This window comes from Lineus longissimus, chromosome 2 (genome assembly GCF_910592395.1).
Source record: "Lineus longissimus chromosome 2, tnLinLong1.2, whole genome shotgun sequence".
Classification (NCBI taxonomy): Eukaryota; Metazoa; Nemertea; class Pilidiophora; order Heteronemertea; family Lineidae; genus Lineus; species Lineus longissimus.
Genome location: NC_088309.1, coordinates 20,648,853 through 20,667,824, shown reverse-complemented (window position 1 = coordinate 20,667,824; position 18,972 = coordinate 20,648,853). Strand labels below are relative to the sequence as shown.

The 18,972-nt window shown below is 41.6% G+C and overlaps 2 protein-coding genes across 2 annotated transcripts; both read right to left on the bottom strand.

Annotated features, from left to right (window-relative positions):
• Positions 1 to 474: 474 nt before the first annotated feature.
• On the bottom strand, positions 475 to 7,658 carry LOC135482801 (organic cation transporter-like protein). Its single transcript, XM_064763194.1, has 9 exons — positions 7,094 to 7,658; positions 6,360 to 6,463; positions 5,534 to 5,688; positions 4,893 to 5,067; positions 3,945 to 4,205; positions 3,337 to 3,557; positions 2,829 to 3,010; positions 2,251 to 2,387; positions 475 to 1,889 (listed from the first exon to the last, which is right to left on the bottom strand). The coding sequence occupies exons 1-9, from the start codon at positions 7,538 to 7,540 to the stop codon at positions 1,811 to 1,813; spliced, it is 1,761 nt and encodes a 586-aa protein (XP_064619264.1). The 5' UTR covers positions 7,541 to 7,658; the 3' UTR covers positions 475 to 1,810.
• A 57-nt stretch (positions 7,659 to 7,715) lies between these two features.
• LOC135482998 (uncharacterized) lies at positions 7,716 to 18,206 on the bottom strand. The gene is made up of 11 exons (XM_064763487.1): positions 18,171 to 18,206; positions 17,454 to 17,487; positions 16,639 to 16,797; positions 16,252 to 16,394; positions 15,738 to 15,882; positions 13,286 to 13,482; positions 12,820 to 12,873; positions 12,382 to 12,499; positions 12,045 to 12,227; positions 11,126 to 11,230; positions 7,716 to 10,404 (listed from the first exon to the last, which is right to left on the bottom strand). The coding sequence occupies exons 1-11, from the start codon at positions 18,204 to 18,206 to the stop codon at positions 9,926 to 9,928; spliced, it is 1,653 nt and encodes a 550-aa protein (XP_064619557.1). The 3' UTR covers positions 7,716 to 9,925.
• Between the last annotated feature and the right edge of the window lie 766 nt (positions 18,207 to 18,972).

Sequence of the window (18,972 nt, the reverse complement as noted above, 5' to 3'; positions counted from 1 at the left end):
AAAGGCCTCCTTCTCCATTTATGTCCCCTTCCACTTATACCAGTCATATACACCTTTCCAGAAATGGGGCGATGAGTGTCCGAAATAGTGATGTCATAAGGGGAAACTAGGTCTAATGGTGGAGGGACAAAGGAGATAGTCATGGTTGGCCAACACACTTGAATGCCTTTAATGACGGACAAGGGGGACAAAGTTTGTTCCAATGCAAGCCACCAATTTCGGGAAGCATGTATAGGTAAGCGGAGGAGGACACACATGAAACCTCAGGCCTCGAGCAAAGTAACAAATGTTCAAAATTTCTGCTAGTGCAAACGCTACCATAAGACGAGATTGAAAGACACTATACACGTGCTTCAAACCGACTGCAAATGGTAATGTGATTGGTGGTACACGTAATTGGATATTTCAGTCAAGTGCCGTAATATAGAGAGAGGGAGAATTGAGAAAAAAAACACACGAAACCTCTGATAAAAATATAGTTAAGTTTCACAGAAGTTTATTTCAATGAGCATAATAAACATAATGGCAATGCCATGAGAGTAGGAAATATAGCTGCGATGCAATTTAATTTTTCTCATCCCCTTTTCTGAACATGCTGATGTGGGTCTTGTTTGCATGAGGGACATTTATTTCTAGCCATTGGCCCTGGATCAGCATTTTCAAAAATCATTTATAAAGTGATATCCAGAAGTATTAAGGTAGCAGGAAGGGTTGGGCGTTTGTGGTTTCTGAGTCTGAGGGGGTTGGTGTCTGTTGACTGTGCTTTAAGTTTAAGAGAGACTAGGCATGGCGCCAGTCTCTCTTAAAGCACAGTCAACAGGCATTTGGTCTCAGTATTTGGGTAAGTACAGAATCAAGGCAGCTCCGAGAGCAATGATTGAACGATGCTGTGGACAAGTCCAAGGATACTGCATCAGTCACGACCAACTTCTCATCAGAAAGCGTCACCACCAGCATATTCAATGTTCAGTTCCAACCTGTACCAGCCCAATGCACGCCTGTCAGCTTAGCGCGATATGGAACATTCTTCCGAAACTCAAGCGAGGGAGGTCTGCTCATTAGCATATCTCGCGCACTGCTCCTTCTGGTCAAACATCGTAGTGAAATCGTAATGGAAAACGTCTGGCTTTGCGCCAGACGTTGAGACTAATAAGTGAAGAACTAATAGGTAAAGAACTTCTACTTGCGCGAGACTGCTGTGATAAAATTATCATTGCAGAGACTCCGGTGACGTACACATATATTTTTTACGATCAGAAATGCCCTCAAAAGACGACATGCAATGATTATTTTATTGATATTTCCTACTATATACCTTCCAATTATCACTTTATACAAATAGATCGGCGTTAGGTCGCATGCTTTTCTTTCCTGGTGACACTATAAAGCAAAATAGTTGCAACCCCGTAAATGCGCTATAAGTCCAATAATAAGTGATGGTGACCCGTTATAAATGTTTCGCCAGCTTCGCTTTTTTGCCGCTACGCGGCGCTTTGGGCCCTTGCGTCAAGAATTCAATATGAATTCTTGTGTTAAACATTTGAAACCGGAACAATGTACACTACACGTGCGAAAGTATTTCTGTAAAAAACAAACGATTAGTTTCTGGTCTCAAACCTCTACATCGGTAAAACAGGCTTCGCAAACTATGATCTCCTCCAGATTCCTATATTTTTTAGTCGATTCGATATTCTTCTTTATTTTTCCTACATTACATACGGGTACAATGAATCTCAGCACTGACGTCTTATTAAAGCTTCCCCAACTTGACCGTACTGCATGCCTTTATGCATCTAAAAGAGTTCCCTCTTTACACGGAATGGAGGGTAGGGTCGGGCTTATTTAACCGCATTTTCTTCTTGCATGGCTTTCGACATGACAAGGAAAACCTTGAAACAGAGCAGAAAATAAATGTGCCAGTGTGAGAAAATAAATCAAATCGAAAAACGATCTGGTGTTAAATAGTTAATCGATATTACAGTATTTGTAAATCTACACCTTTTCCTCCGAAAAAGATGAAAAATGTTCTTTTTAAATGCTCGCTGACAGCCGGGCCTGCTCCCAAAGACGATTCTGTCGGCAATGTGGAGGGGATACCCCTTCCTCCCCGCCCGGATGTCATTCAGCTACATGTTACGCTGAATGTATTTCAAATGATAAATCGATACGTGCAATAAAAACAATTAACGTTACATTTACATGAATGAAAGCTGAGTTAGTCTCACCAGTGATGCTTTAAATACTACTTACTTTGCAAATTCCTCTCCCTCTTCAATTGTCTCCGGTAGACGGCGCTTATTTGTTTCCGGAAGCTGAATGCAACAAAAGGTGGCGAGGACAGCGACGGTGGCAAAAACTATGAGAGGCAAGGATGTTTGTATTGTAGCCTGCAAGACGAGAATGAACACGTGACAAACGAATACATAAGAGATGGGGCAATGGAATCTCATGCGATACTGATCCACAGGAATATTCCTTCATTCTCAATGATTCACTATTAAGCCTGTCTTAAATGATGATTCAACACTCTTCCCGTTGCTGTAAACAATATCAAAATGTTCCTTAAAAAGGATACTTATTTGGTCTTGGAATTCATTTGACTGACCAACTTTTAATGCGCTGAAGGTTAGTGGAATTGAAAAGCTACGGTCATCCGACCGTTCTTCGCCGCCTCCCCTCGCTTGCGAGACACTGAACTGATGTATCAAGGATTTCGTAGAATAAGCACCGTGACCTGTGCGTTCGGCTGGTATGAGACCATGCTCGTCGCACGAATCTGGTTTCGAACTTTGCACCTTTGCAATACATCTTAATTAATATTGATTTACCAATTTTGCAACGAGAGGTGATATCAGTGCTCCAAGTCGGGCCATGAGACAACCTGTGCTCACTCCAACAGCTCTAATACACGTTGGAAACACCTCGGTAGAATGGAGCCAGATTGTGTCGAACGCGATGACAGTGCAAAGCTTGCCCACGAACACAACAGCTATCAAGGCGGTCTCAAATTCTTCGAAAAAAAGGAACAGATTATAAGTTAGTTAAAATATGTATAGACATGTACTGGCAGTAGGGGCCAAATTATATCTCGGAAATGGAGGGGTCTCTTTTGCAGCAATCCTATTTAGCATATCACTTGTACAATTTCGATATAGATGCTAAATGTACATGTAGGGTGTTACGTGATAGTAGGAAATTGGCACACAATAAAATTTTAATGAGAAGACTAGTCATTTTCTGAAACCCGCATCATATACACGGCAAAGTACACAAAATGCCCGGATTCTCTCAATCTCTTAACATTTAGTTCCAATGGATTGATATACACTACGTTACCTGGGTTTCCCACCAGAGGAATTGAAGCCAACAAACTTAGAGCCATCAGGGTCATAAACGTCACTGTTGTTGGCCTCCTACCGAAGAAGTTCAGTAACGGCACGCACAGGATATTACCGACGATTCCAACGATGCCACTAATACACAAATTGATGTAGACATTGGCACCCAGGGATCCGCCTGCGAATATCATTCCGTACCAGACGAATGCACATGAAAACCTGCAAAAAAATATTTTGCAATACAAGTTCAAAGCGCTGCGGGATCTACAGACAAGCGATTATCATAGCGGAGACTTGCGACAGTGTTATTGGGGTGTGCGATAACGTGATATACATATATCGTGTACTGTGCGGGCAAAACTGTATCAAACTCGTTACTTGATATCTTATCGTACGTCGCATTGATAACCAATTCATTTCGTTTATGCACGTGCGATTAACATCACAGACCAGCAATATGTGTCGCATTGTACGACGTCGACACTGGAAACACTGAAATATGGGAACATCCACCGATGTCACTTGAATACGTATGTTTTTCGACCGTAATGGAAACTACGAGTAATGTTGCTCTTGATAACAGTCTGGTCTTGTTTGAGTTCTTACCATTGGACGTAAGTAGCTATGGTAATCCTACGAATGTTGGGCGTACGGAACAGGTCAAGGGCGGTATATTTTTTCTCGGACAATTTTTCCAGCGAGGCACTCTTGTCGCAGGACAGTTCAGCACTCTCTTCTTCGAATAACATGTCATCTTCATATTTTGACTTCGGACGTTTGTTAAACTTGGCGATCTTTTTAACGATTACTTTGGCTCCTTCGTATCGATGCATCGAGACAAGCCATCTCGGTGATTCATGGAAAATCCTAAAGTAAAAACAACACAAAAGTATACCTTACAATCCCGTCTGGGAGGCACACCCTTTTAAGATAATTTTGAAAGGTACAGGCAACTCACTAGTAACTCATTGCGGGAGACTGGGCCCTGGATGCTACTCGTGAACATTTCTTTTGCTAAATTGACTCAGCGATTAGATTTCGTTGAAAAAAATTGGCGGTCTAAAGCCCGCAGCACACTAGCCGCCAACTTGGGCGACAAGAAGCGTTCAGCTGACGCCTCTCGACGCCAAAGTTGGCGGCCAGTGGATCTCGGTCAGAGCACACCTGCCCAGAATCGGCGTCCAGTAGCGTCTTTTCCGCCACTTTAGGCTGCCCTTTTGAAATCATGTGACATCAAGACGAAAGCTGATTGGCCATAGCCTCGCCGCCGACGCCAAGTCAGGCGGCCATCCGTAGCACACCTGGCTTGTTCTTGCGTTCAAACGCGGCGACACGCGTCAAAAATCAAACATGTAAGATATTTGGCGTTTAGTTGCGGCAAGTCGCGGCAAGTCGCGTTCGCCGACGCCGTTCGTAGCAGACTAGGGATTTTTTAGGCGTTCAGGACTCTTGCGGCAAAAAATGCCAGTGAACGCCAAAGTTGGCGGCTAGTGTGCTGCGGGCTTAACCCAGTAGCTTTGCCAATCTGGAGGCCTACATGTAGATTGAACTTACCAGTGATAAAAGACAATGATAAAAGGAATCGATCCTATAATCAGCTGCATGGTAATGTGGTTGACTGGTGCCATTGCGTAACCGATTCCCGCCATTAAACACAGGGAAATATTGAAACCAGCACTGATACACGAGGATACACAAATCCTGTACTTCTTTCCGCACAATTCCAAAGCTGAAATAATTAGAAGGGTGCTCTATATGCATGACTAGTTTAGGAAAATACCGTTCATGGATATGATAACAACCTATGCCCGACATCACCGCGCCAACAATTGACGGGTCGACCATTGGCCTTATACGACAGCAACAGACTACATTGTATACTGTAGGCTACCATAACTTGAAAGAACCGTCCATCTGAAAAGGCAGAGGTCTATTACACATGTAGCTATATACATGTAATTAGCACTCCTCGGTTTAATGAAATCCTAAGCTTATGTCTGTGCCATTTTAAAGCAGTGTGATGAAGGTTGCTTTTGACATCTTATGTATCGTATATATTACAAAGTATATACAATATGAACTACAGAGAGTCTATAATATCAGAGTCTTTCAAATATTTATTTGAAAGACTCTGATAATATAAACCATTTTGTCATCAGGTGACGCGTACCCGTTGAATAACAGATGCAACTTACCTAATACATACAGCACAGTGTATGGACCTCCAGAGGTGACACCGATCAGGAAGCGGAAAAAGATGTACACAAAGTAGTTTGGTATGAACGGCATCGCAATTCCTATAGCTGTGTTGACAAGAAAGCCCAGTGGTATAACTTTCATTCGGCCATATCTGAATAATAAAACATGTATGTATGTCATAATCATTGCTGTACATTTTTTTTGTCTGCAGCCTTCTTGGCCAGCAGCTGCAGTTACACTCCGGACGCAATGGACCGGCCTCGTCCCTCACCCTAAGGAGATCCAATTAAGATGACGCAGTGGACTGCCCCGGGAGTCTAGCTACAGTCAGAGGCTTCTTCCACCGAAAGTAGCATGCGAGATCGAGGGCGCTGGTGAATTGATGCTGACAAGAAGGCAAAATATGTCCCAAGGATATTGTACTCACATAGGGCAACAAGAGACATGCAGGAGTGAATGGATGAATATTCTTAACCTGCGTAAATATAGTATTCTCATTTTTATTTATATTTTATTAAATTTGATACTGCGATTTTTGTGCCTCTAATAATTTTTAGATTAAAAGCCTCGTGATCACAAATGTCAGCTTCATGGTATAAGGTAGAATTATATGGGTGAGGTGCACCGTATAACAGGGGCGTGCGATATGTGAAGCAGGCATGGATTCTTTCTGAGGTACGAGAGGAGGCTGTGGAAGGAATTCCTCTGGAAGTTCACTGAGAATGAAGTACTGAGCGCATACCATATCACACAACTCACCAAGTCATGCCTTTAAGGTTTTATATTCAATAGGCCTAATATATGCCATTGATTTACACTTACCTGTCTGCCAAAGAACCAAATACAATGTTACCCGCCATCCACCCGGCCATAAAAAGTGTCTGAGATAGCGGAAGAAGCCATTCTCGCTCGCAGTAAAGGCCATACTAAAAATGAGAGAAACAATATTGCAGGCCCGCGTGTTCAAAACATAGAACGTCACTGACATAGCGTTAAGGGTTGACCATGAGGCACCATCTTTTTGGCAAGAACTTGACATCCTAAAGCAATTAGAATTCCTTAATCAAGTGAATGCCCATTTTAAAACATAGAAGGCTGCTTCTCTGGAAAACAAAGAACAGGTTCTCACTCTTGAATAGGTTTTCACGCTGTTTTTGAAGAATTCTAATAATTGCTTTGGAATTTCATGTTCGAGTTATGGACAAAATGGTGGTGCCTAATGCCTGACTTGGAAAAATTGTCATAAGATTACGTATTTCAGGATACTTAAGGCCACAGCCGCTTGGGAATAACGTGACTTTGGACAACTGTACTCTGGCGTCAACCGACCTATAGTCCAGGTATCTCGACCCTATCCGCCTCGTTGTTTTACCCAAGGCGAGCCATACATATTCAGTGCACTCAGTGCATGCACTGCTAATACTGAGCGCTCTGGTATTCCTGGTTTTTCACTTGGCTCGAGGTTACACATCTTTGTGGAAAAACACGTGACCGGACACCGGAAGCCACCAAATCTAGTTCAAGACAACTGAAACCGACGAAGCAAGTCTCGATACCTGGGTTAGAAGAGATGTTTTGTATCTTCCATCCTCTCCGTACTGCCAGGCGTTGCAGCGTCTTGTTGCGGTCGTCTGATTGTCGCTTACACCACTCGCATAGAATGTCGAATTCAATTTCAGTATAGCCTCAGCAGTTATTGCCTCAGAAATATCTTGACGTGAATTATTGTCCAGATTGTATATCTCACATTTGCTATATACTTTAACACCATCAGCACCAAGCTTACTGGGAATGAAAACGTCCTTTAAGGCTTCGTGTGAAAAGTTGTCGAATTCATTTGTAGGCAGGGCACACCAGTAGCTCTGTTCGCTTCCTCCGATGAAAATTAACGATACTGTGTGCAGTGCCATTGGCAGGCTAGATAATGAAGTAAAAAACACAGCCAAAGTTTGAAACCTGCCCCAGTCCCCAATACGGTCCACGAAGATGTCATCCAGTTTCATACCTGAACCACTCGCAAAACTTGAAGAAGAATCCGCTATTGAGTGAGGCAGGTCGATGTCCGCCTTACCGGATCGAAAAAGTTCTTAGAGTGGTGTTATATGAAGTAAGTGGAATTTATGTCAAGCATGTCTGGAGTTGTTGGCTACTTTGAAAAGAAAAAGTCTTATCCAGTCATGAAAATAGGTCATATATTATCCGCACCATTGTCACGATGCTCAGGCCTAAGTGGACATCTGATACATGATCCTGACATGCTCTAGTTGGCTTATACAGGCATGATAGGGTCCACGTTTGCACATGCAGTTCAATAGGAGGTCAACCCACGAAAAATGTCCAAAAGTTGTACCGATCTCCTTTAAATTGCATCCTGACATAACCAGTGATTTTCAATATACTCCGCCCCTCGATGCTAGGGAGAAGTATCAAAAACCTTATCTCACGATGGTAAATTTCAGTGGCTATCGGAACTATTGAACAGTAAAGACGATATAGCAGTATCAGAGATTTATCATTTTCTTTTTTTAATGTGCCTCTTAAATAATTTTGGGATTAAAGGTATTTTGATCACAAAAAACCCAAAAAAAACCATCGACATTTAACCTCAAGAATATCAGCCCTCATCAGTTTGAACGTTTTAGCAGATCTGGCTTGTAACGTATCAGATACATAATTGGCTGGTTTTGACAGACGTCATCAATATGTCTGAGCGCTAAGGTTTGACAGATGTGTCACGCGTAAATACCTTAACTTGCAAAATGGCCGATATTTTCTCTTAATTGCCAATATGTGAATAATTTGATATAGTAGAACATACAGCCCAGAATGATATCCGTACATTTCGTAAACTTTGATTTTGCATTGTCTAGCACTAATAAATACCATTAGTTTCCCAACTCTCCCTCTGTTCCTCGCACAACCAGACTGGCAGAACAAAGTACAGAAAATGATTTTCGGGTGTGTCACGGTCGAAAATGAATTGGCACATGACTTGGTCAAACCACTGACCTTCCTATTATCACTGGGTTTGTACGGATTTCGAAGAGGGTGCGGCAAACCGCAGTAACCCCTTAATTACAACTCGTTGCTGCGTGCGACGAAGGAATCACTCGTCTGCGAGTTAAACCTTTAATCTCGGGTTCGATATGGACCTACCTGCGATGTCCACAACATATGAGTTATTATCACAGTATGCGACTGACCAAAAATGCAGTCCGAGACCCTCGACCCTGCCTCTGATTTTGCGAGTCGGCATTTTCGGTCAACACGAGCGCTTTTGAACATACGACCAAGGCCTCTATGCCAGCTCGGTATTAATTTCTAAAGTCAATTTCGGCTTGTTGAATGGGCTGTGAATTCGTGGTCTGTCGAAATTCCGTTTCAAAGTAAGAGTCCAAAAGTGTTCCTTTTACACCCGCTTTTGCAACATTACCACGAGATATAGTTGTGGTATTCGGTTCTATAAGGGGCCAGCTTGAACCTCTACACCGGCATTGATGACCAGGGGCATTCAAAAGTAGGTTTGACAAAGTTCCCATGAAATGATACCAGGGGGCGATATCTCTGGTACCAGATTTTATTTAATCGTTAGGTCGTCCACAAGATAAGCGTGTATGTCATTGCATTCCTGTTGAAACGGAGCCCTGGCTGATGTAGCTGATCCGTCAAGAGGACAGTCCCGGTAGAACTGCTCAAACTCTGCCCGTGCCAAACTCCCAATAGACTCTGTAGACCAAGCTGGAAGTGAAATGGAAAACGTTGAATGAAAGGCATAACATCCGACATAAAAATTGGCGCAGCAGATGAAGGAAAACAGTTTGAGCCGATTGGAACTCGGGTCGTCCCAGGAGATGTCGCAGGCTACCCGTCAAGCTTCTCGACCATGTTCTTATTCTACCAAATCACAGACTGTATAAAGATCCAGGGAAAAGAATCTGGTTGAATCCAAGGGGATCACATTGCACACGGTCGATCTCCTCCGCACAGACTGACTTTTGTGGGCCATATCGAACGGTCCTTCCAAAATATTCTTTTATAAAAACTTACTGTGGCCAGAGACATTCAAGCAGTCAAGACTCTGTTCTCTGCCATGACAATTTATCAGATTATTGATAGCAACATGCAGTTAATCATGGAATTCAGCAGCAAAGTAGGACAGTAAAGGGCAAAAGCGTCTAGACAAACGTGGCTTTGAAACAAGTCTTATGACGTGGTCAGTACATATACTGTGTAGACGCTATTTAGCCGGTTGAAGGCCTACGTGTATACTGCGTGTAGATGTATGTGTCGACCAAGTTCCGTACGATTGATGTTAGCTAGTTTACAGTCCATCTCATGGTCGTTTGCGCCATATTTTTCAACTCCATGCACACGCAGAAAAAATGGCTCTATATTTTTGTCGTGAGCTCGTAGTGAATTCCTTTAGGTGTAAACTGTCTTATCAATTTCTTCTTATCCGTGTATGGAAAGTAAACGCTGATGCAATTATTCTTAAGTTTATCTGAAAACCTATCCAACATCGTTATAGCACAGGAAAACATGTCGTTTAGAATATGGGCTTCTGTTTGGATCATGTCCGAGTTATTCCTTAACTGCTCAAAGGCTCCTGTGGAGTTGATGATGACAATCCAGTCAACTGCCACGAATTTTTCAACCACCCAATTGTCTTTGCCTTTCAAACCGATTTCAATGGCACAGCGGTCATGCAGGATAAATTCCATGCAGCAGTGACATGTCAGGAAGTTAGCAAATAGGAACACAACGTTCTTGTGGGCAAGGCTACCAGCGTGATAAAGAAGGAGTAACGTCTTATTCGTGACAGTCAGCATGCTCAGTGGGTTTGACTTGTAAAGACTAGGAGGCATGCCTGAAAAACAGTGTTAGACTGGATAAGATGTTTGGGGAGTATAAATTGAAATCAATACAAGTACCACTTTATAGGACTGGTTTCACAAGAGCGTTTTCCCACTTTAGGCGCAAATCCACGGCAAACTATACCCTTGGCTCCAGCACAGGTTATTTGGTAATCCAAAATACCCACTGATACAATTGGCGGCATCTATTTGACGATCATGGCATCCTCTCCTAACTGTCCCAGCGGGAAATAATAGGCACTGGAACCAGTTTTGCCGTAGCGAAGACCAAAGCGGGAAACCGCCCTTTAAGATGGTCTCTCAAGGCGTCCGCTAGGAGACCTTTAACCAGTGTAGGGTGCTACTATACACACCTACGGCCAGCTGTTATACGTGTGCAGTGAAGCTGAAAATGAAATCATTTGGAGGTATTATGACGATATCCACAGGATGAAAAATATTTCTTTTGGAACATCCATGTAATTAAAATTAAAATCAAGTGACATCTGAAAAAATAGATGAGCACAATGACCATTGATATAACAAATCGTCCGTATCATTGCTGTGTTGCCCCAAAAGAGATTCCATGTTACAAGTTACTACGATTTGCATTTATCCTTAATTGGTCCTTTGAAGACAAAGTCACAACCAGAATACAGGGTTAAGTAGATAAGTTCACTTTTATTGAGGATACGTTCACTTGAGTTGAGCGACCAAACGACAGTTTGCTCCTACCTGTTTGTTTGGTTCTTTCATTTATAGTGCGTGATCGGAGGCAGCAGTCTGGGTTAAAATGAGTCTTCGATGAATCTATCAGAGGCCTAAGTGTAGGAGCGTCCCCTGTTGATGGGAAGGTACAGAGAGTAAATGTGATATCGAACACATTCAAACAAATGGCTTGGAATGGTTTCCCTCACCACCAGCAAGGGTTTCGGAAACTCATCAAGAAACATGTACAACAGTCATTCCAAACTGCGGTGAGCAGCACTCGTATGAGGTTGCATCACTGTACAACTGCACTGGTGTGACAGCGGATATAGTCCCCCTGGAGTCATAGTCCGGTAGCATTGTATTTGACCAATTAAGCAGCATGATCTATTGTACCGCTAACCCTAACCAAAACATTTAGCAATGCGGGCTATTGTTACATGGACTATCAGCCCTAGGACTACTATCCCTTGCACACCGGGTTAGACACCCATGGAGGTTGTTTTAATACCATTCGGCCATGTTTTATCGGCTACACACAGGTGGCATTAAAATGTACACTTGGAGTTGGCCACCCTAAAAAACTAAGGAAAAACACATTGAACTAGTCTTCCTGTCTGAAAAACACTGAGGGTATGCTTGTGACGTACTTGTCCACAATGATATTCATCACACCTTGTACATTACGATGATAGCAAAAGTACCAGGTTAGATTCTGGCGCCTACCTTCCCTGCGTCATGTTTGCTGAACCAACCCAAGCACCCCCACAGGAAATCTATTCCTCTCGATCGCAATACGACTGTGTTGATTTCGGCACGGACCTTGATTTCAACGGTCACCAAATATTTGGCGGATCTGTTGTTACCGAAAACCGGTATTCCCCACCCTAGTACGGTCAAGACTAAGCAACGGACTTTCTAAATGCTTCTCATGCAGGATACTCACCGCCAGACTTCCAGCGTCGTCTGCAGAAAACGAAAACCAGCACGAAGACAACAATCAAGCCACATGTTGCTGATATGCTCACTCCAAGTATATTCAAAGTCAAAGGTCCTGTATCCGGGACATTGGTGTTACTGGCAGTGCTGGTAGTCTTAGGCAAATTAGCACCCGGACATGAAGGACCAGCTGTAAATTATCGAAATTTTAACAAAGGTTTACTCGGCGAGACACTGAAATAGGAGAATTGACCTTCATTTAGTGTTTTTCAAAATTTTTAACGAACGGAGTAGGCCTTTAAATCAATGAGACAATACACTTGTTAATCTTGTTTTGTTATTACCTGTGGTGATGTTGATAGGACTTCGGGTCCTCGATATCAGGCACATACTGGCACACTGACCGTCGAGTTTACAAAGGCACTTCTTTTTTTTCAGTAAATACGTATCGATGGGTTCGACCTGCAATACATGAACTTGCCAATGATGACATCATCAATTCTGATGTGTTTATCAATACCATTGGAAATGGACAAATGAATTCATGAATGTTAAAAAGGGGTTCGCCGTTCGTGTCCGCAAGGAAAATTTGAATGTTCTAGGACATGTAATGACGAAAAGGAACGCCTTCGTAGAGTTTAGAATCTGTGAACTTAAAAAATAGCTCCGGTCAAAAACCAAGATATCATAGTTATACTTGAGATAGATGTACAGGTACAGGACTGTAGGTGGAAACAATGGTGCAATGCTGCATGTCTATATGCGCAAATGGGATGACTCACCCAAACTGCATATAGCCCAGGACAGCGGACCTTAAACACCACAGGACTAGTTTGCTGAAAGTAAGTAAAAGCGTCGTTAATAAAGGCCTGCGCGATAGGGGTGTCGATGATAATTCACAGGCAAATTTGACCCAATTCTGTTACAGACTGTTAAAGCTTGGAAGCAAAGGTTGATCACGAAAATATTCGTCCCTGCAGGAGAGGGTGGGCGTGCCCGAATGTTTCCGAGAACATTCAGGACACGGGAAGGTGGCCGAATGACGTTAACGTACTGGACATACATTGTATAATTTCTATTCAGTGACTTGGCTCAGTTTGGCTCCTGAAAAGTTCAACTACTGTATAACCAACATTTAACTAAGGAGACATTGAATGTTTTGATGGTTTCTTTGGTGATTGGGACCAATAAGAATAAGGACAAAATGTATATACATGTAATATAATGTCTTCGAATGTAAGGTCTTACCACTTCTTGTTCTGTCACCAACTTCGGAATTTGTTCACCTTCTTCATTTGTCGTGTATCTGATGAGTGACACCCGAAATCTCGTGAATTTAAATTTATATGGTGGCTTCGAAAAGCTGACTTTTAGTTGGTTGTTATCAATGACAGTCTGGATGAAAAATGCCCAGTTGGCAGAATTGCGACTGTCAATAACCGGCGCTGCAAGGAAATAAGGGAACATGTTCAAATATCGTCAGAACTATAGCGTCGTTTACGTGGTACTACTGACTGATCACGAAAAGTGCTAAGAATAGTTTGTAAAATAGAAATTGCAAGCGATATCTTGCTCGTGAAACAGTATCAAAACGAAAAGCCAGAAACAAAGTGGTTGGTAATTATCGTGAATCAAGTCGTAACACCGGGACATGACGCAGTCGCAACGCTGCGTCATAACGCAATACATGTACATGTACATGTTCATGTATCAAGCCGGTGGAAAAGAGGCGTCATTATGCACTGCATATTCTCATTCATGGGATTAAAAAACTAATGAAAAAAAAAATCGGCATTAGAATCAATTCTCTTCAGAGGGATTTTCTAAAATTCTCTGTAGGCAGCAGAAGTCACACTCTAAAGAAGGATTTTTTCTGGGCAGTTAAAATCTTTTGAGGCAGTTTGGGAACATCATATCCTTAAGCAAATTTGATGTGACATATTCATGCAACAGTATATATGCGGACCTCGTCGGTATATCACCACATTTGCCCATTCAAAACACATGTCAACCCTGAACAATAGTCAGTGAGTCACTTTTACTGAATTTCTGGAAATTTATTCAAACAGCGCAACTCCTTTCTGATTATACATAAAGGAAAATTCAAGTCGCAAAATGATAGAAATCTATCAATAAATACATGGTTAATACGAGTATTGAAAGAGCGAGGTGCCACCTGGTTCCCCAAATCAGCATTCGAGTGCAATTGATGAGTAGATTGTGTAACTGATTGTGAAGAGAGGACAGTCGAATAAAAAAGAAGGTGCTACGAGAGGCGGCACCTTCACCCGAGCAGTGTGTTGAGAATGTGTACGCCGTGTGAACCTTAGGATTTAAAGAGGATGAATGTGGTGGAGGCTGCCAGTCCAAGAGAGGCACGTGTATGGAAAAGAACAGTGCATTCAGACCGCAAGCACCCAAGGGCACATGGAGAAGATGGAACTATCTTTAAGTAGTGTATAGCCCATATATGATTGGGAAGGAAAGGGAGCGAAAGTAGTGTATAGCCCATATATGATTGGGAAGGAAAGGGAGCGAAATGACACAATAGAGAGGTTCAGATTTTGATCCGCGAACGAGAGGGCATTTTGAGGTTGGATGTGTTTTTAATGTCTGGTATGCCTAGGAACAGTAATATAAGCCAGTCAATAACAGACTCCGCGAAGACGTCAACCAGACGAACAACAACAAAATCGTTCTTATTCTCGAATCAAAATCTGAAAGTATCTAGTCACTCAGTCGCAAGGCCGAGTTTACTATAAAGTAGGGCCTAGAAGTCGTTACGTTTAATGAGTCACGTCTCAACGCTGACTCATGTGTTAACAAACATGACGTTAAGAATTTTTGAAGCGACACAGGAACGCCTATCTGGCCCGCACTTTGGAAACGACTCGTCGCTCAGTTTTCAGTTTGCGGAAGCGCGAATGAAATGTGACAACGTGACTTCTACGTAAACTCGGCCTAAGACTCGTTCGCTTTGATGAGTTTCATCTTTAGCCTCATCTCCTGTCAAATGCTCACGGTAATTGTAGGCAGAGTGAAAGGTCAGACAGACAGGGGATAAGACTATTACCCTTCTTTGAGCCTCTTTTGTTACGAAAATGTGAACTGTTACCATAGTTACAATTTCTTCTCTTTTCTAAACGAGCGGGAAAAAACGAGTCAAATGAGTTGTCTGGCGGAAAGTGACATTTTTCAAAGATACCAAATTTAAAAGGTAACTTTTGCGTCTAATTTGAGCAATTATTACCAAGTAATATCATGCACATGAAAGATTAGTGTATTACAAAACATAATTATAGGCAAACATGTGAGCACAGTATTGATAGACTTTCTCTTTGGCGACTTTCGGTCTTAAAATGTACCAAAAGTCGCCAATAAGAAATTCGGTCAACATTGCAATATCAGCGAAAATGTTTAGAAAAAAATGCTATGACTCTATACACTGATGTATAACATGCAATAGATTACTCTCGAAATTAATGCTTCAGGCCAAGTGTGCCTTTGCAATAAATAATATTTAGGTCAAAATAGCCCTCTAACTGATACGTTAAAAAAAGATATTGGTTCCCTTCATTGCTTGTGGTATTCCAAAAAGATAACGGAAGGTAAATCTCAACCAAGTTAGGTAACTCGTTCTACATGAAGTAATAGTATCCTTGGAAAGATATAAGGAAGTGATGTCGATTTAGTTTCTTACCAGTTGGCACTGGGGTGTCAATGTAGACAGCAACATCTTTGGCAGGGGAGTTAATAGTTGTGGGCTCAGGGAGTGAGCGCACTCGCACCCGATATGTTGTCTTCTTTCTCAGGAGACTGAAGCATCCTTTATATGAAAATTCAATCTGAAAGCAGTAGGATAGAGCCATTGTTGGGTAAAAAGTCAACGATATATGATTTTAACTAGTATTTAGAAAAGCACTATACATGAAGACGTCTTCCAAACTTATCAGTTAACGTCCGTGGTTATGGGATTTAGATCTGAAACAATGCAAATTTCAATTATTACGCCAAATGAGGGAGGTCCCCACCTGAAGTTTCACCACTTTGCCTTCGGATGGAAGCATTCTTTAACATTTCAAAATGCATCTGGATGTCCGTGTTTTAAACAAACGACAAAGTGACGAAAATGAAGTAACATTTTTTAGACACCGCAACTAGAAGGTGTAGAAAACTACATACGTGTATATATATATGTATATAATAAGACATACCTGTGAACTTGTTACCACGTCATCATTGGTGATATTTGCTGCGCTCAAGTCAAACAACCGACAAATAGCCAATTCCCATGAGGCATGTTCGCCACTGGCTATCATCAGCGTTACCTCAAATCCTTTGACAAAAATCAGGGTTGCTGAAATTCAGATGGAGTTGAAAATGACACAAAGAACATCGAAATTCGGAGGAGGAAATGACGAAAAATTCGGTTCGTTTTTTCAATCAAAACATAATTTTCGCAATTTTTATTTCGCGAATCGATGCTATATTAATCGCAAAACTGAAACACCCGCAAATATTTCGCCGTTTACAGATCAATTCTTCAATGATCAGGAACAAGGAGCAGGAAAGAACTTTAATTCACATGTACAACTACTTACCGTCATCTGGTCCTTTGAACGATATATTAACAACTGGATACAATATTTTGTCAGCTGGATTGTACTTGAGGTATGTGTCCACCTTGAGATCTCTTGGGGAACCTGGGTAATACCCAGACTTTGATGCGCGATAAGTCGCTGTAGGACGAGCCCTGCACGCTGAAACAGAAGCGAAGACCAGAATATTTACACCAAAGATGGGGAGCGGCTTTAGGCTGAAATCGCCAAAGAGACGGTTCTAATCCGGACTATAGGTGGATTATACAGTTATCATTTCAATATGTTTGTTCTTCTCCTGATTCATCAGTGAACTATTTATCTGAAAGTGTTTCACGTTTTTCCAATTTTGTTTCAACTTTCAGAAAAAAAACGTGTTATTCGTTATTTCTAGCACGCCCGACATGTAAATCTACTTAGTGTAGGTTAAAATCGGTTCGGCGATGGAAGAAAGAATGGACTATTCTTAACCCCTAGTTATACCCGACAGTGTTTGAATTTGTTCTACAGTGTCTCAGTTGTACGGGAAGGTTGGGCGTTTCCTGAGATATTTTTGGAAAGACTATAGTATTAACGCCTATCCTTACCAACACCCTATACCCCGCGACACATAGAACCTTTGACAGATGGACCCTTTCGATTCAGGGTCATTTAGAACCCGCATATACATGTATATATATTACATGTAGGGTGACCCCGTTTTCAGCCATGAACTGCAATGGCCGTAAACAATGCCAAACTTGTTATCGTCATCAATCTGTTTATACGACTGGTTTATGACAAGAAATATTTTGTTGTTAAAATAGATCAAAACCTACCCTTTGTGTTCAAAACAGCACATTTCATATTTGGCTGAAAAAATTGGAGAGAAAATAATTAACAACTATATCATTTCGAGACATCAGAATCTTTGGAATATAGTTCGAATGTGCATTTTTGCAAGATTCAACTTGCAAAAATATGTACATTATTCAACTTGCAAAAATGCACATTCGAACCTGCATTATATTATAATGTAGGTTATTCATTTAATCTTATCTGCCTGATCACGGACTTCGTCATTGCATTGCGGAGTGCTAAACTAGATCTAACTACTGCACGTCGGATAAAGAATATGCATCTTGTTTAATTATAATCAGGGCCTGATTCACTAAACTTCAAAGAAAGATGACACAAGATATATACCAGTATAGCGCCCTTCTGTGAAAAAGAAATCGAAGACATTTTCTGAAAATCTGGCAAACATGATAAGGATGAATTCCTGTAACCTTAATAGGTCTTAAGAAATAATACCATTAAGCAAAGTAATCAAAAATACGCTTTGACATACCTTTCCTTGAGGTGTGCAGTCCAAGCAGTTGTTTTGAGAATTTCCTCTAACCAGCAACACTGCCAAAATCATGACTTGAAGGGTGAACTTCATTACAGCATATGAGGTCGCGGAAAAAGTCCTGTCAATGCATGGCCAGAAAGAGGAGCAGAAAACCTCCGTAGTCGCGAGAGTTTCCTACCCGTATAATTATGGATTAACTCACTCTTGTAGTTGTGGGCGGTCCATTAGTGAATTCCATATTAAACGGTTTCTTCACCGAGATCTACAGTTATTACACGCATGTGTTGTCCCGAAAATTTATTTAAAACCGTTTAAATACGTGGGAGCATAAATTGATATCACAACTAGCTGCATTCCGTTTTCACCCACACATTGGATTCGTATAATGACGTGGAACTCTGCAGCCACCTCTATATCTTGTGCCAACTCTATTGCCTACATTTTCTGCGACCATCAGTATTGCCCTTTTCCACTAATCTCTAAACTCCTAACGAAAAAACAAGCTATTCTTGTGTACGCTATATAGTTAAATGAACTGCTTGAAATATCACCGCCACGCATTATAAAGATTGAATACACGCATATTAAAAAATTATGCACATCCATCCGTCGGTATGTGTCTCTCTGCTAGTGCTATCTTCCGTAGTGAAAAAGAGAGTAATACACAGCATATAGGGAGACAAAGTCACAACCGTCTGTACCTACCCCAGCTCTCTCCCATGGTGAGCAAACAATATTAAACATCGTATCGCAGGAACATACGTACCTACCCCTGCTCTGCTGTCCCATTGAGGCAAAAGACCAATGTTATAGCAGACAGGAAGACAACGTCACAACTGTCTGTGCCAACCCTACTCTTTTCCATGGAGACAAAGTGAATATTGCATCACATTCAGGAAGACAATGCCTACATCATCTCCAGATCTATTCTATCATTAGACCAGGTCTTGATAAGTATAACTCATTATGAAAGACACAAACTGAGGTCCTGAAGGCCACAATCA